The following is a 27,371-nucleotide window of genomic DNA, read 5'->3' as shown; positions in this document are numbered from 1 at the left end:
AAGTAAAAAAGATTTAGGGTTAGGAGTTAGAAGAAGAATAAAGATTAAACAAACGTTAAAATTAAGAATAAAGATTTACAATAATGTGGTTGCACGAGTGTCTAAAAAAACAAAACATGAATGACAATGTGGTTGCACAAGTGTGCACACCCTCTAATTGGGGATGTGGCTGTCGGTGTTCCGAATTCACTTCTAATGTTGAAAGTCATTAAATGTGAGTTAGCACACACCTGCCACTGTTTTAAGCATATCTGATAATATCAAATGATGTTTAGCTGTTCCAGTAGGCTTTTCTTGACATTTTTATAATAATTATTTCCACAGCATTAGAGGGGTGTCATTTTTCAAAGCCATCCGTCCGAACAAGAATACAAAAAGAATTTCCAACGCATGAAATTTATGACGAAACAGAGTTATCATGAATTGGAGAAAGTGGAACAACAGTGACATTATCAAGAACTGGTGAAATTTCTGACAAGTACTGGTTGCCTAGTACACACGACAACAATCTCTCGTCTTTTTGTCCGGGCAATCGAATTGGGTGGTCGGACGATAGCTTGATCTTCCGAAGAAAAGCATTCATTTTACAAAGTCACCCGAAATCTCCCAATAGCATGTGAGAAAATGTATTCGGGTTCACCAAAAGAGACCACAACTGCAATGAAGCATGGCGGTGTCAGCATCATAAACTGGGGCTGTTTTTCTTTAGCTGGAGCTGGGGACTAGTAAAGTGTAGCACAAAATATCCTGGCCTCTCCTAGAAATTTGAGTTTTGTTTTCAAATGAGTGGTACAGGATATACAGTAGCTCTTATTTATATTTTTATAATTTTGTTTCACTAAATATTTCTCATAATAGTTATAAATCACACGTAATTGGGATTATCACGGTTTACCATACAACAAATGACTTAGGACCTACTTTTTCTCTGAGGACTGTTGCTTTCCTGGTCCAGAGATCAGGAACCTCAACCTGCACACTGCTTCCCGCCTGCTGCCCGAAAATAGCTGGGATAGGCTCCAGCACTCCTGCGACCCTTGTGAGGAGAAGCTAATGGATGGATAAATCAAATTACCGTAATTTCTAGCCTACAAACCGCGACTTTTTTTCCCACGCTTTCTACCCTGTGGTTTATGCGGTGATGCGGCTAATTTGTGCATTTTTTTTTTTTTTCTAACGGCCGCAAGAGGGCGCTCGAGCGGAAACGGTAAGAGTGAGACCGGTGGAATATATGTGCCGAGGAAGTGACTTTTACCAGTCCGGCCACGTTAGTGCTGCGCTAGCGTGTTGCTGACGTGTCTCAGTGGTTTATAGCAGTATGTTTCTTTTAACCGGCGCTGGCATGAGCATTAGCACGGCGTTAAACTCTGTGTACTGTCTTTCTTTGTAAATATCTCTCGTTTCAATGTGGGCACTTGCGGCTTTTACACAGGTGCGGCTTATGTATGTACCAAATGGTATTTGCTTTACAAATGTACTGGGTGAGGCTTATAACCAGGTGCGCTCTGTAGGCCGGAAGTTACGTGGAAGTTATGACCATTTTACAATAACTGATACAAACGGCAAGACTTTAGGAAGGATGGACTGAGTCAGACCAAGTTGAAAGTGTGGAGCTCCCCATAAACGTGGCAGGCGCGCTCATTCATACCGAAGGTATTTACAGTTTCTACTTGTGTATTCCCGATGGCCAAACATTAGTCATTTATTTGTGAAACTGCATTTATAGTAGCACTATTTGAGATAATATATAGTTGACAAACAAATGCATGACCTGGAAAAAGTTTAACCCAATGTTTCACTTACTTGAAAGGACTAAAGTGGCAATTTTTTAAAAAATTGGTGGTTTGAGTGGCGGTAAGTGGTGGATGTATGGTTTCTTAATTGAAATGTATACAACAGCGCCGCGGTGACTTACAGTTGGGTTTGAAGGTCCACTAAGATGAATTGGATTATGAAAAGTCAACAATCTTGTTGATAATTTTGAAGAATACAACTCGGGCAATATCAGAAGGATAATGGGTGCATCTCGTATTTGGTGCCTCTATGTATGCAAATGAGCGAGCGCCTGTGCTGTAGGTTAGTCTATTATTTTCAATTTGAACGGCAAAGTGGAATGTGGAAACAATTACCACCACGACTACCTAACTCAGACGACAAAGAGCCTCCCAAAAAAGGCTCAACTGTCCTCCGTGGAATGCGCGTAAAAATAGCAAGGTTAGAACCTTTGCAAGTCTATTCACCAGAGGGGCTCATCCACATGAATATGAAATGTTTGATGTCAGATCCTCCACTGTCGGGTTATCCTGCCCATCTTGGATGTTTGACGACTCTTTTAAGTGGAACCGAAGGATGGAGAATGATTGAGAAAAGGAAAAGGAGCACACTCCTTCAATTAAATTCTTTTGACTTTCGGAGACAGCATTTTTCATATGGGAAAATGTGATCAGTGCTCGCAACATGTTCTACCCACCATCCGCTTTCATATTACATCCTGCTTTTCTACTTTTTTTTGCTCAATCGATTACTTGACCTGAAGTCCAGTGATTTATGATGATTTCATAGACAAGAAAGCCAAGCGGTTCTGGCAACCAGTTTATTTTTGCAAATTGACAGGACCTGTAGGGGACGTAAGGTACCACATTCATCTTTGTAATCATCAGAGATAGTTTTATTTTGTAATTTGCTTCAATGTGGCCATTACTCAAGGACCACCTTTCAGTTTCTACTGTAGCTTTGTTATATATTTATATCCTGAAGATCTCTATACAACCTGGATACAAGGATGCAGAATTCTAGAATCCAGTCCAATAATGAGCAGCTAAATTTGAAAAACTTTATACCGTTGTACCTCTACTTAAGAAATTAATCCTTTCCAGAAGTTGTTTCGTAACGTGAAACTTTCACAAGTAGAAACGCGTTTTACATATAAATAGCCTAATCCGTTTCAAGCCCCTCCCCCTTCCGCTGCCAAAAACTCCAAACTTCATCTTGGTTGGCTTTCTTTTCTTTCCCCATTCCCCCCCCCCCCCCCCATTGGTTGACTTTCAAAACTTCAGAGTGAAATCTCTTGCATTTGGATTTTTATCAAACATTAACTGTCACACAAGTATAAACTGTAAAGAGCCACTCATGTAATCGGAAAATGTGTTTTCTACACTCTCATCAAGCATTCGGCAGCTAACCAAACAGAGGCTCGGTAACCAGTACGTAGTGAAGAACCATTTCATTGCCGCTTCTTCTAAAATAACACAGTTATCCTTCCATTTCCTGTACCATTTATCCTATGGAAGATTGCAGAGAGTTGAAGCCTATTCCAGTTACTTTTGGGCAAAGGACAGACTACACCGTGGACTGAACGGCAGTTAATTTCAGCGCACGTTCGACCGTTCACACAACCACTGAGAATTGTTGTAATCTTAAAAACTGGAGTAATTTCCGCTGGATATCCTTCTTCTTTGCAGTTGTTTGTCCTTTCAGGAAAAAGTGTTCTAAAAGCCGCAAGTAGCCCAAGTCAAATCCTAAACACACACACAGTTAGTCACTTGATGCAAGCTGAAATGAGGTCTTCTAAAGTGCACAGATGGCCTCGCTTTTTACAGTATGACGCCACGAACTGTATCATGACGGATGATGAAGTGAAATCCCAAACAAACTGTGGTCTCTTTAAAATATTGGTCCTACTCCAAATTGTGCCACTTAATGAAGTATTTGAATTTAAAGTAATCACTGTGGAACTTTTGTGTTTTTCATTTGGCAACGTAAAGAACTGCCTGATCTTTTAGCCACCTTGTTTTTTTTTTTTTTTTAAATTTCTTATAGACACGATCATGGTGTGATTCTTTTGGGTGGATGCCTTGTGATTGACTGCCAGATTGGACATAATTAGGCAGTTTACTTTGCCCCCTAATGTTTAAAGCATTTCTCTACAGGCAGAGCTGTACATAATTTATGACTCAGTCTCAGAGGGTGTTGCTTTGCTACTTTTTTCACAACCCACCATTCTTGTCACCTCACTGCACGGACATAGAGACTCAAAGTATGTGACTTGCATGATTAGTCGATTAGCCGCGCATTCTCTCGGCCACGCGTCCTAGTTTCATAAAATGACATTTTGATATGCTGTCATGGCTGCTGTGCAAAAAAAATGGATTTTCACAGTACACATAGCAACAAACCCATTCCATTTATTATGTATGCCCTACAAGGGTGCAAGGACAGAATGCCGTGCCACCACGCGATGCGTTTGCCAGGACGTGACACACTCTCAAATTGTTCAACATTAGATTGGAACCACAGTGATGTCAGAAGGCCTATCCAATAGAGAGGAAGTCATCTATGATAGCAAATCAGGCTAATAATGTGGTTGAAATCCTCTTTTCTGATCCAGAGAAGAGAGGGACTGGTAGAGTTATTTCAGAGTGCGTTCAACAATAGCCTAATAACCAGACTTTTGGCACTGGTTGGTCCCAGGGCAAAAGCCTGGTTGGCGGCTACACAGATAGTACTGCACTTAGGGTGCTGTTCTCATTTCAAGTGCAGTGTGAAAAGGCCCGAAGACCGAGAGCCCACAAAGCCTGCCGCCTTGTCGGCAACGCCTGCACGCACGGCCACTGTCACTGCCCAACAAGTTGCTCTGTTTTCGAGGAAGTTTCTAATATGGCACACGCTCGCAACTGAACTCAATTTATGTCTGGATCGGACAACAAGATTTTAACCCCCATTTGCCATCACAGGTTATTTCCCAGCTCGGGCGTGATATATATTGCATAGGATGACCAAACATTTATCTTGTGATGATGTCCATGACAGGTTATTCGGGCCCAGAATAGCCCTAGTCGGCCAAAATTAAAAGTCCATCATGCTTGAGAATTTTCCACAGATTCATATCATTCATATCAATGTCATTTTTGTGGAACATGTTAATCCGTTGAGAAAATTTAGCGTGGCGGGGGGTTAGGATAGGGTACAGCTTGACGCAGGGCGAGGCTGTGATCAAGACCGGCCGCCAGCATCTATCGGCAACGCTCATCGTGAAATTATTCACGGCCCTGATTGTGGAAAACGGCATTGCTATCTGTTTGCATTAAATTTGGTGTTTATATGACAACATCCCGATTCCCGGCGGTATTTCATCGGTATTTTCATAGAGAAGCATTCTGTTTACTACGGCATAGTTATAACTTATAAACATACATACGCATATGTTATCGAGCAGTCTGCACGTTTGCCAGTTTGGCGCAAGTCTTGGAGCATAAAGATGACGATCGTGCAAGGGAAATTGATAAAAACCACGGGGTAAAAAACTGTTTCAGATGGGCATGGTTTGAAAAAAGTGTAACCGTGCAGATAGGAACGAAAACGGTATCAACATGTCTAACCAAACACATACAAAAAGTGGACGTTCGCGGCAAAGTGGTGGGCACTCCGTGTTCCGATATGATCAATTATGGAAGCCGAGTAGCAAAAAATATCTCAGCATATCCAAACCAGAAAACACAAACTTAAGTTGGACGTAAATTTCTCAAATATGATATAATTGGCAACTGTTAATACGATTAGGTCTCTCTGTAGCACTGTCTCTGTAGATCACGCATTTTATCGCTCACTTTTATATTTCATGATCTCGCTCTCTTTCAGATAATGTAATAAATATATATATATAAAGAAATTACTCGTGTACTTATTTCTGAAGTATAACTTGTAAGCGCAGTCTCCTATTTGATATAAATTTCACTGTCTACATTTTTATGTCTGAAGTTTGGCCAAATTATTTTGGTGGTTTGGACTCATATTTCAAGTTTTCAAAATGTTATGATTGCCCTGTAATTACACGGTTAGAAGTAACCAGAGGTCAACCATTTAACAGTGTGTTTTATAAAAAAATTTTCGTGCATAACGAGAAACCTCCAGCATAGCACCTTGACGTCGACGCACCTCCCTTGCGCGCCAACATAGCACCTTGATGTCGACGCGCCTTCCTTGCTCGCTGTCGTCAATATTAAGTCATGACCACAAACTGTAACTGTAACCGAAGCTTCAGAACATGAATCTCCATAACACAGGCATGTTTCAATGCAAACATTAGTGCTAGCACTCGCTAGCCACATAAAGTTGTGTTGCCTGCTTGCTAGCTTTATTAAAAGTATAGAAACATCATCTCAAGCTTTCCTTGAAGAATGAGCAGCCCAAATCGTTCTCGCCGGAGGACCTCGGGATGACACCACACACATTTTTTCTTTACCTTTCTTTCTTCAACACTATACTTTGCCATAATTGTTATTGCCGCCATGGTAACTGTAATATCCGATAGTGTTGACAAGTTTCCGGTCCCTTCCACCCGCGACAGTGATTGATTTGACAAGATGTAACCCAATGATCTTCAAAAAGGGGATACTGTGTTAATTCATGCTGTGTACTGTTGCCAGTTTGGAGTCACAGCAAGAATTTATGGCAGTAGTTTGACATATGGCAGTCGTAAAAGACCAAATTTGTCTTGTCTAATCCAATCTTAAAATGAGACGAGTGAATCAGTTCACGAAATGATTCCATTTCGTACGCTCGTACTCAAAAGGTCCATTTGTTTGAATGAGTGGCTTTACCATGCATGTGAACTGGACCGGTTTAAAAAAAAAAAAAAAAAAAAAAGAGGATATTTTTCCTTGAAATTCTGATAGTCTTTTTATATGCTGAGCAACTCCCACTTGTGATAACAACATTCCCCTTTCCTCCAGATCCTGTACTTCCATACATCTCTGCGGTTACCAAACACCGTGTTGGTGTTAGAGCTGGTGGCATTGTCAACGAGGTCAGACGGTTCACAGCAGGCCCTGGGGCAAGGCTTCACCGTTTTGGATCTTTTTCCCAGCAAGACGGAACCTCATGGGGACAGACGGTGATGAGCCCATCTTAGCTTTACATAACAAGCAGAGGTTTTGTTTGTCAACACATAGTAATAGGCCCGCAATCCCATAGTTTTTGTACGTGAATCTTGCTATTTTACCAAGCGCACTGGCTTGTGCTCTCTTAGGGCTGCATTATACAATGTAGTACAAACAAAGCCAAATACGCCAATCATCATATGTTTTTTTTTTTTTTTCAACCTCTAGACTGAATCTACTTCATGGGTCACCGAGAGTTCTTCTACACCCACTGCTCAAGGACGTTGTTGACTGTAAGAACAGTTATATCATTTATTTTACAGTAAATCTCTAGTAGCTTTGCATGTTCGTTTAAGTGGTATATTTTAAATATTGAGATAAAAGATCAGCGATACTGTGATGCTAACTATGCCACCTCAGCTTTCCAGGTTGAAGGCATAGTTTTTGTTTGTTTTGCAATCAAGGGCCTGAATTATCTATTTCTGAATGTCCTTTTCCTGATTTTTTTTGTTTATTTCTTTACATAAAAGAAAAAATAGACGTTAAAATAAAAGCAAAATTAGAAGGTAAAGGAAGAGAGAAAGATTTCTGACTGTTGACAGGTGGTATTTATATTTCACATGTAAATTCCCCTATCAGCAACTCTGTTAAAATACGTTCCATGACGGCGTTGTATTGAGTAGATCAATGTGAAGTTGCAGCAGGTATGCATGGGTGTAGGTCGTAGCGGTTTTAGATCAGTCCATCCATTTTCTGCAGCGCTAATCCGAGCGGATATGCTGGTTCCTATCTCGGCTAACTGCAGGCGATGGGCTGGCTACACCCTGAACTGGTCGCCAATTATTTGCCGTACTGTATACACCAGGCGTTTTCAAACTTTTTGGGGATCTCCCCCCTTTTTGGAGATGAACTTTTTACACACCTCCTCCGCCCCCATCGCTTGAAATGCAGGAGGGTTGCTAGCACAAAAAATTGTGATAGCGGCGGTAGGTGAAGGAAAATTGGAACCTGGGGGGAATTTGAAATTTGTCAGGTGAGGAGGCTGAAACAAGCCGCGTGCCCCCCCACCTCCCTGTCATGACGCCATGCCCTAAACCACTGTTATAATCAAACAACAGTTTGCTCTCAATGTAATACCTATGGGCAATGTAGAGATTTCAACCAACCTACCAAGCAATCAACCAATCAGACTTATGACTGCAGTTCTAATGAGTAAAGATGAACAACAGTGCCTGTGCCAGTTGAGGCCAAGCATGGCACTCAAATTTGCATTAACTGAGCTTGATAAACATCCATCCATTTTCTTAGCCGCTTATCCTCACAAGGGTCGCGGGCAGTGCTGCAACCTATCTCAGCTGTCAACGGGCAGGGCGCAGGGTACACCCTGAATCGGTTGCCGGCCAATTGCAGAGCATGGACAAGCACACCTTGGGGCAAATTTAGAGTGTCCAATTAATGTTGCATATTTTTGGGATGTGGGCGGAAACTAGACTGCCCGGAGAAAACCCCCGCAGGCACGGGGAGAACATGCAAACTCCACACAGACGGGTCCGGGATTGAACCCGGGACCTCAGAACTGTGAGGCCAACGCTTTATGAACTGATCCACCATGCCGCCTGATTCTTAAATATACTCATCAAAAATAGAAGCGAATGTAAAGATCTAAACTGGTTTTCTGAAGCGTAATCAGCAGTCCACACAGGCGGGTCTGGGATTGAACCCTGGGATCTCAAAACTGTGAGGCGAATGCTTTCCAGCTGATCCACCGTGCTGCCGATTAATAAACCCGTGCTGCCGATTAATAAACAATCAAAATATTGTAATCCTAAAGAATCAGTCAGTTTTCATGCTCTTCGACTACAAAATACTCTATAAGTACTTTAAAGCTAGAATAAATCAATTAGTGCAATCACGCTCATTTAAAAGGTTATGTTGTCATTGTAATCGAATGTAAATTTTACTTTGATTAGGCATTTGAGTATAAATCTTGATCTTTCCCCTTAATCTCTTAGTTATGTAAAGACGGTATGTTAAAAGTCAAACTATAAATTACAAAACACCATAGTGCTTGCGGTATGAATAACAATGTGCTCAGTGAGAGCGCAGGATTCCTGTCTTGGCTATCATGTCCCATGAATATTAGAAAGCCTTCTTTCAAACGGACTCTTACATGATCTGAATTATTAACCACACGGCTCGTTGTTTAGTCAAAGTTGCTCTTCTGTTTCAAGCGGCACACCGCTTGCTTGCTGCCACTCTCGTTTTATTTTAGAAGTTACATGGTCGTAACCCTTTTTCTTTCATTCTATCTCCAGCAGAATTTCTTGATAGTTGAATTTATTGAATTCTAAAATGGATGAGAGCCGTGGTTTTTTTGTTTTTGTTTTTTTTTTTTCCCCATTGCAAGTGATCAGTCATGTCCTGTGTTAAAAGATGAATGATGAAACCATACCCACCTTGCCCTTTTATTTACTTTGGCCAACTTTTGAGCTACATATTTCTGCATTTTCACCACGTTTATCAACCATTTATCAGTCACTCACATTTGAAAAATGTACAGGTGTGGTCAGTCATGCCCGCAGATATAAAGTTACGGGTGTGTGTTCTGTCTAATTATGTGTGGACCCCTTTAAGAGCGCGGGGGGACAGTGTCAGGTAAACAAGGAAGTAGAAGTAGCCTGAGCAGCAGGTCGAAGACTGTGCTTCCGTGTATTTAAAAAAAAAAAAAAAAAAGACGTCAGGCTGCGGTTCACTGCGCTGGATCGGTTTTCATGAGCGCTGAATGTGCGACAAGTGCACTATTGGGCAGACGTCTTTCAATACCTATGTATTTCTACTTGTAACAAATTTTACGCGTGTGGCTTTTCGTGCAGATTTGCGAGTGCGACGGCGCGTACGCGCCCGTCAAATCACAGTGACCGATTTATGTTGCTGGACACGAGTCAAAACCACACAATGTTGATGAAGTTGCAGTTAATTAAAAAGTAAGTTTCTTTCGGCTTGTCTAGTTAGGGGCGCCACAGCGTGACATCTCAGATGAACGCTCGTATTTGTTTGGCACAGTTTTTACGCCGGATGCCTTTCCTGACGCAACCCTTCTTGGGGAGTAGAGGCCCCAGTGAGATACGAACTCACGACCCTTGGTTTACCAAACCAATGCTCTAACCCAGGGATACCCAAACAGTGTGCTGGGTTACATTAGTGTCCCGTGTGAAGTTATCCAATTTTATGTAATTGCTAAAAAAAAAAAAAACATTTTTTCCAAGAAATTATGTATCTTGTATTCATCTATTTATGCCAGTGAGACACAATGACAGAACAAAAAAAAAAAAATCCTCTTCTCTTTGATGGCAGGAAGTACATAAAGTAATTAATCGATCCATTTTTGGTGACATTTACTTTTGTTAGTGCGCAGTGGGATTTTTCAATTGTAAAATATGTTTGTTAGTTTATATTTGGCTCTATAAAGGTTGGAAATCACTGCTCTAACCCCTGACCCGTTGGGCCTCTTGAAGTTGCAGTTAATGTTTTGCTAAATGTCCACGAGAACATAATAATGAAATGAAAAAGTCTGAGCCTTTCGGAATCTCCTTACGCTAATATGTACGACATAAACAATTATGTTTTCATATTCAATTTAAAATACCACCTTAACATTGACTGGACAGAGAGGCTGCTTTTTATTCTCCAAGAGTTAATTAGAGTCAAGTGTGAGGCAACCTGGAGTCCAAACAATGAGACAAGATTTGTAGGTCTCAATCATTGCCATCTGGGAGCCCCTGAAACACTTTGAGACAAAAGCGTCTCAGAGTGAGACTATTTGCGAATTAAGGGCTACGCACTTAAACTTGAGTAGACTTAACTTGAGGTGTGGTTTAAAGCTGCTCTGGTCACCAAAAAACACACCAGTTTAGTGTTGTTTCTTGTCACAGAGACGTGCAATTAGGAATTGTTGACTTTGTATAAAGCTGGGAAAGTGTCTCGAAAGGTTTTGTTCATCACTCCTATAAAGGGAGAAACTTCACCACTATTGCTTCTCTTCTAAGTGGCCGTCCTGCTCATGACTGAAAAGAGTACATTGCGGAATGCTCAATAGGGTAGAAAAACAACCCTAGAGTGTTAGCTGAAGACTTGCAGAAATTATTTGACACGCTAACATGTTGGAAAAATTACCATAGTAAAATATTAAACAAGAATGGGGATCATTTGAGAAGAAGGAGGAAGCTTGACTGGCTAAAAATCTTCTTCTTTCTTTTTCTTTTGGTTTGTCCTGTTAGGTGTCGCCACTGCGTGTCATCTTTTTCCATCTTAGCCTATCTCGTGCATCCTCCTCTCTAACACCCACTGTCCTCATGTCCTCTATCACAACATCCATCAACCTTTTCTTTGGTCTTCCCCTCACTCTCTTTTCCTTGGTAGCTCCGTCCTCAGCACCCTCCTACCAATATACTCACTCTCTCGTAGGGATCGCAAAAAAACGCTTACTTTCAGAAACGGTTTTAACCGAACAGCTGTAGCAAAAAACCGATTAACTGGTTTTAAAACTGGCACCATTGTGGTGTTTACATAATTCACCCGCGGGTCCTCGAGTTAGGGTGCGGGGTTCCGCACGGACTGTTTTTGTTGTTGCTCTTCCAGAGTGACGAGTTCACAGAGTTATGCAAGTAGTGTTTTGATGTATGCGAATAAAACAAGTTTTGTTCCTGTGTCCGACACTCCGCCTCCGACTCCTTTTCTCCGGCGCTACACCATCGATCGTTAATTTACTCCGCGGTAATGGGGTAGTTTGTATACAATATTGACAAACAAGCTTGTTGAATGTGGTTTTCAACAACGCACTCGTGTAAGTTAAATTTTTTTTTTTTGGTAAAAATGTTTTAATGTTAACATTCTTCTTTCGGACTTTCAGAAAGGGCATGAAAGTATACCAAGCGTTTCCTCGATGCCATGGTTGATGTTTCTTTGATTTAACTGAATGTTCTTTTGAGTCCAACTTTACTCTAACAGTGAAACTTGAAAAAAGTGGAAATGATGTTGAAAAAATAGCGCAATGTGGAGTACCGGAACCGGAAGAAATGATTGGAAATTTTAATTGATTTTGAAAGTTCGATTACGTTTTCGGTTTAAAAAAAAAAAACGGAAACCGGTTATAACCGGTTATTTGTAACCGGTTGCGATCCCTTCTTTGGACACGTTCAGTCCAAACCATCAAAGTCTGCTCTCTCTGACCTTGTCTCCCAAACATCCAACTTTAGCTGTCCCTCTAATGAGCCCATTTGTAATCCTATCCAACCTGTTCAGTCCGAGCGAGAACCTCAACATCTTCAGGTCTGCTTCCTGTTGTTTCTTCAGGGCCACCATCTTTCGTCCGTGCATCATGACCGGCATCACCACAGTTTTAGAAACTTTGCCCTTGATCCTAGCGGAGATTCTTCGGTCACATAGAACACCAGACACCTTCTGCCAACTGTTCCATCCCACTTGGACCCGTTTCTTCACTTCCTTACCGCACTCTCCATTGCTCTGTATTGTTGACCCCAAGTATTTGAAGTCGTGCACCTTCGCTATCTCTTCTCCCTGGAGCTTCACTCTTCCTCATCCGCCCCTCTCATTCACGCACATATATTCTGTTTTATGCCCATAAAAAAAAAATGCTGCACTTTTTTCACGTTTTCTAAAGGGCATTTGGATGTTCGCACTACTGGCAAAATATTCCAAGAGAAATGAAGGAGGAACACACAACACCATGTGTGGGGGGAAAAATGGCAGACCACACAAACATGTGGAGGTACACAATACAGAGACGATAATCTAATGGATTTATGTTGAAATGGCAGTTACTCACGGTACAGTAGATGGAGTACATTAATTGAAATTTTGGAAGTAGCCTGCCCAACACATGGGACGTACTCATAGAGTATTATTTGTAGCAAGCACAAGTCTTGGAATTGCATCAGTCTAACATTCCAGATGTTTTTCTTACTTGACAGTGACATCCTATTTGTAGTCAAGCATGTTACTGACTTCTTTCCCACTCAACCTCGTCCCGAAAACCATTGCTATTATTTGTCTGATGTTGAGCCATTTTTATTTTTTTGCACCCCGGATCTCTTTCATTTACATATCGTATGCCAAGCTGCAGCACAGATGACTCAGAGGAATCAAATACCGCTCACTACAGCTGTAAGGAGTATTTTTGGGGGGCTAGTTTTCTAATCTATGCATGCAGCATCAGACAGGTACTCGAGGATGATGCATAATGGATAACAAGAAATAAATGATGAAAAAGTTGTTGGCAGCTGAGCGCCAGCTGTGCCAAGAAAGTTCTATTTGATACCTACTGCTCTCGTCTTCGCTCCTTTCAGTTGCTTCTGTATTTCAAACCAGGGAGCGTATTTTAGCTGAAAGCGGTTTTCACCAGTGGGTTGTTGGTGAAGTTGAAATGAAGCTGCGTTGTAACCCCAAGAGAACGCTAATTCTGTTGCTATGACAACATGCTGTTCACCAGGCTGTTGTAAAGTAGAATGAAAATGATATCCTGCTTTACACAAATATAAATCGGAAAGGTGTGATGCACATTTCTATTCAGTGGATCCACATTGTGCATCCATGCGCCATCCAATGTGCCACTACCCCAATGTGATCAGGGATGAGAGGGCCCTTAATAGTGACTTGCAGCTCTAGTTATCATTATTATGATTATTATTAGGCGGCAGTGTGGACAACTGGTTGGAGCGTCTGCCTCACAGTTCTGAGGACTGGTTTTCAAATCCTGCCCACACCTGTGTTGAGTTTGCATGTTCTACCTGTGCCTGCGCGGGTTTACTCCGGGCACTCCGGTTTCCTCCCACATCCCCAAAACATGCACGGTAGGTTAATTAAAGACTCTAAATTGCCCATAGGTGTGAATGTGAGTGCAAATGGTTGTTTGTTTTTATATGCCCTGCGATTGGCTGGCAAACCAGTTCAGGGTGTACGCCACCTCCTGCCCGAAGATAGCAGGGATAGGCTCCAAAACCTCCGTGATCCTTGTGAAGATAAGCGGCTTGGATAATGAATGAATGAATTTTATTGGTACTAAAAGTAATACTATTGGTAGGATTGTAATTTTCAAACGTTCCACTGGCCGGCACACAGATACGGGTGGGGATAGATCCATGAGATCCGCGGGCATATTTAGGGCTGAGGTTATCACCAGCTCAATCTGTTTTCAGCATCATTATTTATGACTAAATTGCAAAAGTAGATTAATTTGTACGTGTGAGTGGTAAAATATTGAATTATAATTTGTAAAAAGAAATTGTATGAAACATATATTGGCATACTATTGGCTGTACGTGCTGGTATACTCGCTTTGTTCCAAGACATTTTAATGAGGAATTAGTTTTATCCATCCATCCATTCATCATCCACTTTCTGTGCCGTTTATCATGTGGGTCACTAGTGTGTTTGAGCCTATCCCAGCTATCTCGAGAGGCGGGGACCACCCTGATCTGGTCACCAGCCAATCGCAGGGCACATAAACAAACGACCGTTTGCGCTCATATTCATACCTGTGGACAATTTAGGGCTTACCACATGTTTTTGGGATTTGGGAGGAACCAGCGGGCCCGGAGAAAACCCACAGAGGCACGAGGAGAATGTGGACACTTCACACAGGGGAGGCCAGGATCTGAACCACAGTGAGGCAGATGTGCTAACCAGTCGTCCACTCTTCCGTCTCAAAATTTGAGCCTCTAAGAGCAATTTTAACTTGTAGTAATAATTATCTCTAATGCTGAAAGTGCATTTGCTTAAATCACCAGAGTGATACATTGTGATGCTGTCGAGGCTTAAAGAGAGCAAACCACCATTTGCTCACCTTGCCAGATGCTCTGTGATCTGTGTTGATGGCTGAGATTGTCTTGAGTCACATGTAGTTCTCTCACCTGTTAGAAAGAGAGAGGTGACATCATCAAGCTTCGCGCTCGGCACCGCGGGTCCCTATATGCCGCAGACACCTTCCCGGAGAAGCATATTTTCCAATATGAATGGTGTCATTTCGGTAAAGACCTGGAAAATGACCCTGGTGGTGGAAGGGAACACTTGAGCGAGGTCGCTCACAGCCGAATGGAATGTTGAAAAATGAAAGCGTCTGCTTGTTGGTTGTCATGTCAGGAAATTCACACCTGAAAATATTACACTGACGTGCAATGAAGTTGTATAAATCTCCACTTGGTGTAATGGAAGTGAATTTTGACTGGAATATCATGTACAAAAGTCCCAATTTCTTTAATTTGGCTATAGACTGAAAACATGCAGGTTTGCTATCAAAAGATGAGTGAGACAAAAGGTGAAAAATTCATTTTTCATTTCAAGATGTTCCAATCTGGGTATGATATAGAACGTTCAGGATATAACCTCGTGTTTGCATTCACCCATTTTACACGTGAGGAAAATGATTAGAATGTGGATGACTTGTTGCCCGTGTGTTTTAGATTACAGTAGCTAATCGAACTAAATAGCACTCAATGCGTCTGCAAGCTTCAGATTTTGTATTGAGCTTTTCAAGATATTTATACCTCTTGGCGGTACAGTGGAAGATTGAGTTACAAATAATTCTTTGTATGAACGATTCAGGTGAACATTTGCATAGAAAACTTACCTCATGTTAAATATTATTTTGTTTGCAAACGGTCTTGGTATGGACTAACGGAATGCTTTATGTTGTACGTCTGCACTGTGTGACGATCACTGACTCTGCTGAATACTTTGGAAATAATCTGAAAAGTAGTTGTCTGCTCCGGGGTGTAAGGCGGAGAGCTGTTCTGGGCGAGACTTCGGCCTTCACATCCTTGATCATCTACCGTAAAATGCGGCCTACAGAGCGCACCTGATTATTAGCCTCACCCAGTACATTTGTAAAGAAAATACCATTTGGTACATACATAAGCCACACCTGTGTAAAAGCCGCAAGTGCCCACATTGAAATCCACATTGAAACACGGGATATTTATAAAGAAAGAGGGTACACAATAAGAGTTTTCAAAGTTTTAATACCTTAGCTTAACACAGGAACAACATGGTAGCAGAAACAGGGCTGGTTAAAAAAAAAAAAAAAAACACAGCTGCAACACAGTAGAACAGCACTAACAGGGCCGGTTAAAAAAAAAGCATACCTAAATCACTGAGACGCGGTAGCAACACGCTAGCACAGCGTTAATGCTAGCGTGTTGCTAACAGGGCCGGTTAAAAAAAAAAAAAAAAACCGGCAAAAGTCACTTCCTCGGCACATAACATTCCGCCGTTCTCACTCTTACCTTTTCCGTTTGAGCGCACGCTTGCGGCCGTTAGAAAAGAATGTACACATTAGCCGCATCACCGCATAAACCGCAGGGTTGAAAGCCTGTGAAAAAAGCTGCGGTTTATAGGCCGGAAATTACGGTCTTCGCAAATATAAAAGGATTTGTTTTTACTTGGGAAGAAAGTCTGAAAGATTTCAAAAAATATTTACAGTATGTTTGTTACTTATTGAATTTGTAGTGTCTCTTTAATTAAATCAACAATGGGTTTCTGTTGATGTAATCATGTTAATATATCGCTGCATGTCAACATTAGATAGGTGGAAGTTCCCCCCGTACGCACACTCAGCCAATCCAAATGCAAACAGCAGCTGCCACTTTACGAATAAAAAGGGAAGGCGGTGTAGAATGTTTTCTCAAAAAGTAAACAAAGGGCCTAATAATCGGAATGGTATCCGAGATGTAAAGGGAAACTGTTAAAGATAGTGATAGGAAGCAGTTTTCCTAGATGGACGGAAAGGTCTTGGCGTTGTGCAACCGTGATTGACTGTATCACGCAATGCCGCTGAAAAGGTGGGCATGCTGTGTCTTTGTTGTTTTCTTCCTCTTTATTAGACTGACAAAAATGAGAAAGTGCTTGCTGGTGATGGTGGGGGAGCGAGGCAATAAAAAAAAAAAATACAAAAATGATCAGAAGAAATGTGCAGCAAATTGGCCAACAGAGAAATTAATCTTTCAAATGACAATGTGACACCCTACTTTCAGCTTTGTTTGTTTTTTTTCCCCTGAGAAGAAAAAGAAAAGTTCCCCTGCATCAGTTTGTTGTGCCATCATCAACCAATTAGACAACATGTTAGCGAGAAGAATAAGAAGGCCAGGTTCAAAAATGGAAAAAAATGTATGGACAGATGATGCAATGATTACACATACACAAAAAGGGGGAAATTATAAATTTTTCAGAAATGATATGCCATCTAAGTTGCATATCGGATGCAGACATAAAGGCATGTAAATAAAGTCCCAATTGTTGACCTCATCTCATCTTCAGCTTTTCAATTTCAATATTTTCTTTGAAAATGAACAAATTGGTCTCAGACTTCAAATTCTTTTGGATGTAGTAAAGACTGCTCGGAGAGAGGAAAAACAAACACAAAAGCATTTTCCACAAACGTCTAGAGGTGTGGTGCATAGGCCAGGGAAGAACCCTTTACATCAGGGGTGCTCAATGACGTCGATCGCGGGACGGTGTCCCCCCCCCCCCCCAAAAAAAAAAAAAAAGACGTCAGCCAATGTTCTCTGTAAACGGCGCGCAATTGTGCACCGCCGATGCAGTCTCTTCGCAGATATTCTGCGTTGTGCGCAAAAAAAAAATCCAATGCAAATTGGAAGTATAACATCCACCTATTCAGTTTGTGGCATTTTGCAATGTGATTCAATGAGGGACGGATGACTGGTTCTTACATCCAATGGCACAATTCACATACGTTCTGTAAAAAATGAAAAGAAGCCACTGGTTTCTTTCAGGCAGCACACGAAACTTTCTCTAATAAGGAGCGCTACTCCGCCACACTTTCTAGTTTACCTTACCCAACCCCCCCCCCCCCCCCCCGCTGTTAAAAACGTACACTCATAATTACAAATGTTACAGTACTTTCGCAGCTCATCGATGTGTTTTATAATAGCAGCGTCCACTACCGCTGCCGCTTAGTTAGCAACACAGTCTGGGCAACGTAGAGCAAAGACGAGCTAGACATGCTTCTTATGTTAACTTTTGATCTTAATGGAGAAAATCAAAACAGAAGTGCTGTTATTTTAAGATGTTATGACTGTCGGAGTATGTGAATAATTGAAGAAAAATTGGTTGAACTGGATGAAATTTTCTTTTTTCCGAGTGGGAGCGGTCTGATCAGAAGCCAAAGTAGAAAGTGCAGGATGAGATGGTGTGTCATTTTAAAATTCCACCTTGGCACTTCCTGATCCAGGATGAAAGCACAGACAATACAGTGCACAAAAAGCCAATTCTTTGTTTTAAATATAGGAGGCAACATAACATTAATCTTAAACAGCTCGCGAGAGGCTGGCTGCTTGAAAAGTAGATCTTGGGGTAAAAAAGTCTGGGCACCCCTGCTTTACATCTTGCAAGGCCCTGGGTAAAGGTAGCAGATAGAGTAATATATTTGCACCCACGGAGTCACAGTGGCATCAAAGTAATTGCACCCTGCTGACCCCAAAATAGGACCGGTCGCCTGTTTATCAACCTCCATGAACCAGGAAGTAAGCTTCTAACTAACAAGCAGATGGAAAAACAAACTCAAATTTGATTCTTACTTCAGTTCAGTCTTGATGCAAATCTGGGTTCTGAATGAAAACTCTTTTTGGGGTGCCTGAGACCTTTGCACAGTACTGCATGTGACAATTTGTATCCAGCATGGCAGTTTCCTTGTATCTTATTAAAATATTTGAATGTACGCCAGTTAAGGTGTATCCTAAATGATGTTCCCAGACAGTGATCATCTGAAAGCCATCCACGAAGCGCACGTGGAATGCGTGCTAAAAGGTCACCCTGCAATGACTCCCATGATGCACCTCCTTCCTGAGAATGTCCTCGTGTCCGGCAATGAGAACATTCCTGGCCTTGCTCCTTCTCCAACAGGTAAAATGTCCTCCTTTCAGCGATCACGTGGTTCCCGATTCTTCCCGAGTCTATGTTTAACCGGTTGGCATGCATTTAAAATGAGCAAAAATAAAATTATTTGAGAAGGTAGAACAATTTTCGTCTCAGTTACTTTATCTCAGACCTAATCTGTTTTATTGTATTGGTTTAAGCACCTTGTGGCATAGCGCTTGTCATTTCCTTGTATGCACACTAATCTAATGACAGGAAGGGTTTTGATTTTGGATCAAGTGTCATAAGTATATCAAATAAAATTGCGAGATTGAGAAGAATGGGCGCTCATCGAGAGAAATTCACACCGTCATTTTGATGGAATTAAACCCTCTCTGGTCCGTTCTCGTTAAAGTAATTTACTAGAAAGTATCCGACACTTTTGAACCCGACTTGTTTGTATAATGGATTAGAAAATTGTATTTCATTATATATGAAGAAGTTAATCCATGCATTTCAAATATCCACCCATCCATTTTCTTATGCGATTATCCTCACAAGGGTCGCGGGAGTGCTGGAGCTTATCCCAGCCAATCAGTAGGAAGCGGGATACACCCGGAACTGGTTGCCAGCCAATCGCAGAGCACATAGACACAAACAGCCGCACTCACAATCACACCTAGGGGCATTTTAGAGTGTCCAATTAATTTTGCATGTTTTTGGGATGTGGGAGGAAACCGGAGCGCCCGCAGAAAACCCACGCAGGCACGGGGAGAAGATGCAACCTCCGCACAGGCGGGACCGGGATTGAACCCGGAACCTCAGAACTGTGAGGCCGATGCTTTACCAGCTGAAGCCACGCCCTGCTAAACTATCAAACAAGTACAACATATCGTTCTTATGCACAGCTCTACATTTTGCAAAAATACATCCATTTAAAGCATCCAGCGGCAGGAATATGTCCCAGTGGGTCGTCTCGACGGTTTTAAACGTTCAAAAATGGACTTCTTTATTGTCGCAAATTTCCTTTCTTTGTGGCAATCTTCTATGACATTTGCGGCATGCTTTTGTGGGTCAGAAAAATATTATACAGTATATTCTCTGCCTCACCTCAAATCCTGATAGCGTCACAATTTCTTCGTTTCGTTTTCTTAGTGTTCGTTTTGTATTATGTAAACCTGCTTTGTGTCGTGTTAATTTTCTGCGTTTTGACCTTGGCCTTTCTTCTGGCGCTCGTTTGCATGTTTTGACCTTGACCTCCTTTTGACGCTTGTTGTGTGCGGCTTCACTGGCAGACCGCGTACAGCAGCTTTGTTAATTTCTTCCTTTCCACTCTTTTTGCGTCATTCCGGTCCATTTGCATTATTACAGTGTTTTGGCCGTGCTATTTTATTGAGCGGATAATATCTGTTATTGTCTAAGATGCTACAATTGTTTGGAGCTCCGCTCCAGAATGGAGCCGGCCGGCCGGCCAGCTGACGTCCGCTTGGCAAACATGCCTTCCCCAAAAGAGATATGGAGAGAGAAGAGAGCCGGGAATTCAGTAAAATAAAGTAAGAAAAAGGACAAAACAGGACAGGAGAATTGAGCAATTCCTCGCCAATGGACAGACCATTGGCTTTTAGAAAAATGCAGTTGTTTATCTAGTATTTTTGTTGTTGTTGTTGTTGTGTGTGTCATCCACTTCAGTTACTTTCAGCCACATTGCTCTGTTTGATGGGCCTAAGTAACTCACAATTACGCTGCTTAACCACAGTTGCAAATAAAAGTGCTAAGGTTTTTTTGCGATTGGTGGGGTGGGGGTGTGGGGGGCGACTCATGCCAGACAACCGAGTACATCACTGGGTGCTGTTTTAGCCATGGCCCAAAAAAATCGGGAGAAAATGTTTCGTCACTCCATCCGTTCATCATGACTTCAAGTTGTGTTTCAGGCAAGAAACGGGTTTTCCCAGGAAGATGAACCATTTGTATCCCAAAAGCCACTTGATTAAGAAATAGCACATAAGGAGGACAACATCCTGCCTAGTTGTTTGCATGATTTAGAAAAAAAAATGTCCTTTAGATAACTGATGGTTTTCGTCATGAAACGTTTGGCTGAACACTGACATATAAAACTGTGCTGCAAATGCAGTATTTTCATAACGTGTAAAGAAAAAAGTAGTTTCAAGTACTTTTACTCATTGTATAAAATCCAAATTAAATCCAAGAGAACAGGTTACAAAAAAAAAAAAAAAAAAAACCCGGGAGCTAGTGTTGTATACATTTTCACAGTTTTTACTTCTCTTGGAACTTTTTTTCAATCAAAAGGTGAAAATGTCAAAATTGCTCAGAAAGTGAGTTCCTCAGTGGAAACGCGATGAAGTCTGTCAGTGCAAAGCTGCAATCATTGGAAGTTTGTGACGGTGTGGTAACAGGCTAATCCTCGTCATGTTCTGGCTACATTTTCCAGTGGAGAACTGAGCTGGCTTTTACGACCGCAGTGGTTTGATATTCACACCTCCTTCAAAACACTTGCAACCCTCCGCGCTTGAGACAACAGCCGCAATCAAATGCCTCCGTGGTTACGTTTACGGCTCCTGAAGTTAATAAAATCACAGACTTCATCTGTTGTGTCTTAGAGGCGTGATTGTGCGCCGTTTCTCTTTAGTCAAATGAAAACCATCACTCATTTCTGTGGTTGTTTTGCAGTCTCAGATATTTGACATATTGTCGTACTGGAGTGGAGCAGTCATTCTGAAGTATTAGCAACTCTGACAAAACTGTAGTACCTTGAATGCCCCAAAATTTTGACAGAAGAGTTTGACCAAAAATGGCATTTTCTCAACTGTTACAGTGTATCATAAATGTCTAAATATAAGCCTGTATTTATGATGTGACTGAGCAATAGTGTTGCTTCTGGTTCTTTGTTGTTACTGTACACATCTATAAGGTCAAAAGGAGCTGTATTTACTCATTTGTTTGTCATGTTAATATACTCAAGTTGCACACGTTATCCTTACTGAAATCACTAAATTATTTCAAGTGGTTTTTTTTTTTGTTTTCTGTATTTTCCACACTGTAAAGCACACCTAAAAGCCTTTAATTTCCTCAAAAACCGACGGTGCGCATTATACAAGGATCAGTATTGAGGCGTTAGCGCAGCTCCATCTAATGGATGCATAACGTAACCCCAGTCTCTACTGTAGCGTGTATTATATGCGCCTTATGATGCGGTGCGCCTTATATATAGGAAATTTTTTTTAAAATAGGCCATTCATTGAATGTGCGCCATATAGTGTGGAAAATACGTTTGTTTAAATAATTTATACTGACTTCTGTGGCAATTCACATGTGACTTAAAACATTGTTGGAATGTTCCAAAAAAATTAATGGTGGTAGTTAAAGAATCTGGTAGAAATGATTGCAATTAAAGAATGGATTGCGGGCACGCCTCAAGGTACAACTGTGTGAGTAAATAATACCAGTAGTGCATTACAAGGACAGCACATTTTTTAGCACAGTTGACCATGTGCTAGGGCCTGTCCATGCTTATAGGATATCACTGAAGGTCCCTGCACGTGCATGGACGCTCATGTTTCCGGAAAATAGTATCTAAAATTGAAGTAGCTACCTAAACCTGAGTGCATATCTTGTGATGTTACTCTAACCCGAAACTGGACAAGTCTTTACTTTTTCCACTCCTTTGTTGCATCTGCATCACCCCAATCTACAGTGGGGCAAAAAAGTAGTTAGTCCGCCACCAATTTCGCAGCTTCTTTCTCTGTTATATACAGTTTGTTGACAATGACAGAGGTTCAATGTTTTCTGTAAGTCTTTTCCACACACTCTTGCTGATATTTTGGTCCATTCTTCCATGCAGATCTCCTCTCGAGCAGTGATGTTTTGAGATCATTGTCGTCCTGAAAGACTCAGCCACGTTTCATCTTCAATGGTTGTGTTGATGGAAAGAGATTTCACTCAAAATCTCACAATCCTTGCCTCTGTTCTTTCTTTCCTTTACACAGATCATTCATCCTGGTCCCTTTGCATAAAAAAACAACCCTAAAGCATGATGTTTCCACCCCATACTTTACAAGGTCTGTAAGAAATCACAAAATAGTTATTTTTCACCATCATTTTGCTGACAAATGTGGTAAGGAAGTGAAGAAACTGGTCCAAGCGGGGGGGAACAGTTGGCAGAAGATGTCTCGTGTTCTATGTGACAGAAGAGTCTCCGCTAGGATGAAGGGCAAAGTTTATAAAACAGTGGTGAGGCCGGCCATGATGTACGGATTATAGACTGTGGTTCTGACGAAACAACAGGAAGCAGAATTGGAGGTGACAGAAATGAAGATGTTGAGGTTCTCGCTAGGAGGGAGCAGGTTGGATAGGATTAGAAATGAGCTCATTAGCGGGACCGCCAAAGTTCGATGTTTTGGAGACAAGGTGAGAGAGAGCAGACTTCAATGGTTCGGATATGTTCAGAGACGAGAGTACATTGGTAGAAGGGTGCTGAGGATGGAGCTGCCAGGCAAAAGAGGGAGAGGAAGACCAATGAAAAGCTTGATGGATGTTGTGAGCGAGGGAGGACATGAGGACTCTGGGTGTTAGAGAGGAAGACGCATGAGATAGGCTTAGATGGAAAAAGATGACACGCTGTGGCGACCCCTAATGGGACAAGCTGAAAGGAAAAGAAGAAGATTTGCTGACAAAGTATTTAAAAATAATAGTGTTACTGGATTTTTTTCCCCCTCATTTCGTCTCTCATCGGTGAGGTATTTGATGAAAATTATAAGCCTCTCTCATTTTTTAAAGTGGAAGAACTTGCATATTAAGTAGCCGATTAAATTCCCTTTTTGCCCCACTATATATCCCAATGTTAAGTTTAGTAGCAATTAATCCAGTATCTGTTGCGATATGTCATCTTAAACTAAAATAAATAACATTTCTGCATATAAAAGCAGCTATTCTAGTGGCTTTAGCGTCTACAAACATCCAAAGTTGACAACTTTATCTTTAGATGAAAGCAGCGAACACAATTTTATTGAAGCATCCCTTTAGTCCATGAAAAATAAAGCTGCCGTGACCCAGCAAGTGTTTACACTAAGCATACAAGCAAATGTTATGCTTTGTTTCTTCAATAATGCGCATGCATAAGTTGTACTGGCGTGGCTGTAACACCGGATCAAATCTCTTCTATTTTCATTCTTTGCTCGAGGACAGCACAGCCCGGGCTGTGCCGGGAGAACGTTTCTAGGAAAGAGTGCGTCACAATTTACATAAAATCATCTTTTCCTCATTTGATTTGCAGTTCATTCCGTGACGTTGTTTTGTATCTGCCATCCAACATAGCAGAGTTGGAACTCGGTGAAAAGAGGGCAAATACTCAAAGCGAAGCTGAAACGCTCTCCAAAGCAAAGACGGGAATCCCACAGATACAAATGGCATAAACATACTTTGATGCAAAGTTTTCTCTTGCAACAGGCGATGGGCTTTTGAAACCTATGCTGCTCAAGATGCTGCCCTTCACCCTGAGCAGACTGACAATCTGCCTGCAGCCGTCCCTCGAGGCCTTTGAGAGTCAGCTGCTGCAGCTGATCAATGCTGACTGCCAAAACACGGTAAAGCGTTTTTGCCTTGACACACTTGGCCTTTATCCGCCTTTCACATGCCACATTGCTGATAACTGGAACAAGTCACCTATTAAATGATTTTTTTTTTTCAGGTTTTTATTTCTTCGAAAAATGTTTTGGTATTGCTCATGCGATCTAAGACGAGAAATTGCTGAAAGCAAAAAATTTCAGCGCACAGACATTTCTCATGAACCCAATATAAAAACAACATCCATGTGATGCATTCCTATTCAAGCAGTACAACCTGAATGTGATTTTTCTATTTAAATTGCGACCAACTGCACCATTTCCATCAGAATTTAACTTTAATGAGGAGCCTGCATTATGTAGTCCATTTTATTCATGTGGATACAATTTGACAGATTATATCGTGACTCTATTTGACCTTTCTCAGCGTTTTGTATCCAATACCAAAAATTACTTTTTAAAAATGGTTTAATCATTGTATTCTAACCAACAATGAATAGAATAATCTTCAGAAAGTGAAGTCAAATTAACAATTTAGCAACGTTTTTCCAACAAATCGGTTTTTGAACTAAAATTTTGAGATTCTTTTGCTTCAGTTAACGAACGAAAATCGGTACTCGAACGCCTCCGACAAAACCCGCAAATAACATATCGCGCGGCCAGACCAGATGACCCACAACTCACTTTGTTGTGAATTCCCACGCCGCCGAAAAAAACCCGGAAATAACATAATGTGCACGGCGCAAGTACTGTAGCTGACCCACCCACGATGCGTTTTGTTATTGTCAATTCGAACGCTTCCCGAAAAAAAATACTCGGAAATAACATAATCCGCGGCGGAACTAGCGCACTTTCGTTATTGTGTATAACCCAGCCTCTGTACACAGACGTGTCCTGTAGTGACTGCTGTTTTTCTTCTTATCGAGGACTACCGTGTTAACCCCAAATCACGGCTCCAAAGAAGGCAAGTTGCTTGTTTAAAGTTATTCTGCACTTTTGTTAATAAAAAAAGTTGACAAGGCTGGGGGCCGAGTCACTACAGATACGGCAATGCACTCCCAGCCTAGCGTACTCTACTACTAAAGCATACATTTTAAGCAAAAAATAAAAATATTTCTTAAATTATTTTACTATATAAAGTATTTAAACTATACATGTATTTCTACCATGCATTTTATTAACAGGAAAAGCTAGAAAATGCTAATTTTCTAGGCTTGGAATGCATTATTTCTTTTTCCATTCATTGTAATGGGAAACATCAATTCCGTTTTCGAACAAATCACTTCTCGAACCGTTTTCTGGAACGGATTATGGTCAAGAACCAAGGCATCACTGTACTATCTATCTTTCAAGACACCCAGTGATGGAATGCTTGTACTATTGTTATTGATACTTCAAAATTAAAGCGACATTATTGAAGTGTTTATCTGTGCTTTGGTTATACATGTGCACAAAGATAGCATTTCTCGTTTTGGAGGGAGATTTGTCAAAAATGCCTTTTTGCAGATTATTTCCTACACCCTTGCACTTTTCATTATCTCATTCTTTATTCATCTAATCTGAAAACCCTTTTTTTAATACAGCTGCCACTGCACAGTGCCTACTAATGTAATGTCACTTAGAGTAATGCATTCTCTTCTGTTTGAGGTCCAAAGAGAAACGGATAAATAATCATATTTCACGTGACAGCAGAGTCACACATACATACATGCATACTAATGTTGTTTTGCATCCAAATACACAGTATATGTCAGTTATTCTTTGTCTCCCGCTTGTGTTTTTATTTTGTTTAATGGCATTGCTGTTGCTCCACATATTCAAATGGATATGGAAAAAAAAAATCATTTGCCTCAATTTTTTTCCCAGCGCAAACTCATCTGTTCCAAAGTATTCGTCTTTTTTTTTTTATGAAAAATCCATATCAAAGTGATGCAACAACCAACTCATGACATTCTCATTTTTTACATTTTACTCTAATTCAATTTTGTTCTGTTTCTAGTTACTGTATTTTCCGCACTATAAGGCGCACCGGATTATAAGGCGCACCTTCAATGGATGGCCTAGTTAAAAACTTTTTTTCATTTATACGGCACATCGTATTATAAGGGGCATAGAATAGATGCTACAGTAAAGGCTGGGGTTACGTTATGCATCCATTAGACGGAGCTGCACTAAAGGCTCGATATTGATCTAGATTATAAGGCACACCGTCTGCTTTTGAGAAAATTAAAGGCTTTTAAATGCGCCTTATAGCGCGGAAAATACGGTACTCAAAGTGACAAAGCTAATTGACTTCTGTTACGCACTACAGATTATGAACGGATTGTCAAGCAAAATGCAGCGGAATGTCATTCCCTGATTTACAAACACATTTTTTAACAAAATAAATGCAAAGTGGACAGATCCGTTCTGGGGTCCAAATCTTTAAAAAAAAAAAAAAAAAAAATGTAACTTTCGAATTGTATGACTAATTAGTGTCAATTCAGTTAATGGAGTATTTTTTCCCATTTCAAACAAACTTCAGAAAAACCTTTTTTGTCCATCACGTTGGGCTCTGGAACGTAACCCTTCTAATCAGCAAGGTACTAAAAAAACAAAAAAACAAAACACAAAAAAGATTTTTAGGTTGATGATTGTCACCAATACTGGTTGTGTGTAATAAACGCGTTGTTACTCTGATGCTAGGGTTTTGTACGTGACTTCCCTTGATATAAATTTCGAGTTATTCTCGTTAGGGTTGGGGTTCTCGTTGAGAGTAGAATTTCCTTTTTTGCGGGAATCCTTAAATCCAAAGAAAAAGCAAAACAGATGTGAAGTCAATCATTTGATGCAAGCTGAAGGGCAGAAGTGTTGCTTGCCGTTTCGCACGTGGTGGTCCACAATAACGGTTTGAACACCAAAGTTTTAAGGCGTGTTTTTGGTCAAATTCCCAATTTCATACTTGTTTGACGTGATGCTCGTAGCGAATGGTACGGTCTGCAGTCCATTTTGTTCGATTTTGGAGTGGGTTAACAAAATCATTGCTTCT

General features: G+C 41.0%; 1 protein-coding gene across 6 annotated transcripts in view; it reads left to right on the top strand.

Moving 5' to 3' along the window:
• Positions 1–27,371, top strand: part of nphp4 (nephronophthisis 4) — a 182,956-nt gene that overhangs the window by 26,968 nt on the left and 128,617 nt on the right. For 5 of the 6 annotated variants that reach the window (XM_061845009.1, XM_061845033.1, XM_061845000.1 and 2 more), the window contains exons 6-9: positions 6,732–6,892; positions 7,107–7,171; positions 18,663–18,812; positions 24,228–24,364. In XM_061845009.1, the coding sequence (XP_061700993.1) occupies positions 6,732–6,892; positions 7,107–7,171; positions 18,663–18,812; positions 24,228–24,364 (513 nt within the window). The remainder of the gene's footprint in view (positions 1–6,731; positions 6,893–7,106; positions 7,172–18,662; positions 18,813–24,227; positions 24,365–27,371) is intronic. The other variant, XM_061845041.1, reaches the window with a different exon arrangement.

This window comes from Syngnathoides biaculeatus, chromosome 2 (assembly GCF_019802595.1).
Source record: "Syngnathoides biaculeatus isolate LvHL_M chromosome 2, ASM1980259v1, whole genome shotgun sequence".
Lineage (NCBI taxonomy): Eukaryota > Metazoa > Chordata > Actinopteri > Syngnathiformes > Syngnathidae > Syngnathoides > Syngnathoides biaculeatus.
Note: the sequence above shows the minus strand (reverse complement) of the source record. Positions and strands in the feature narration are given on the sequence as shown.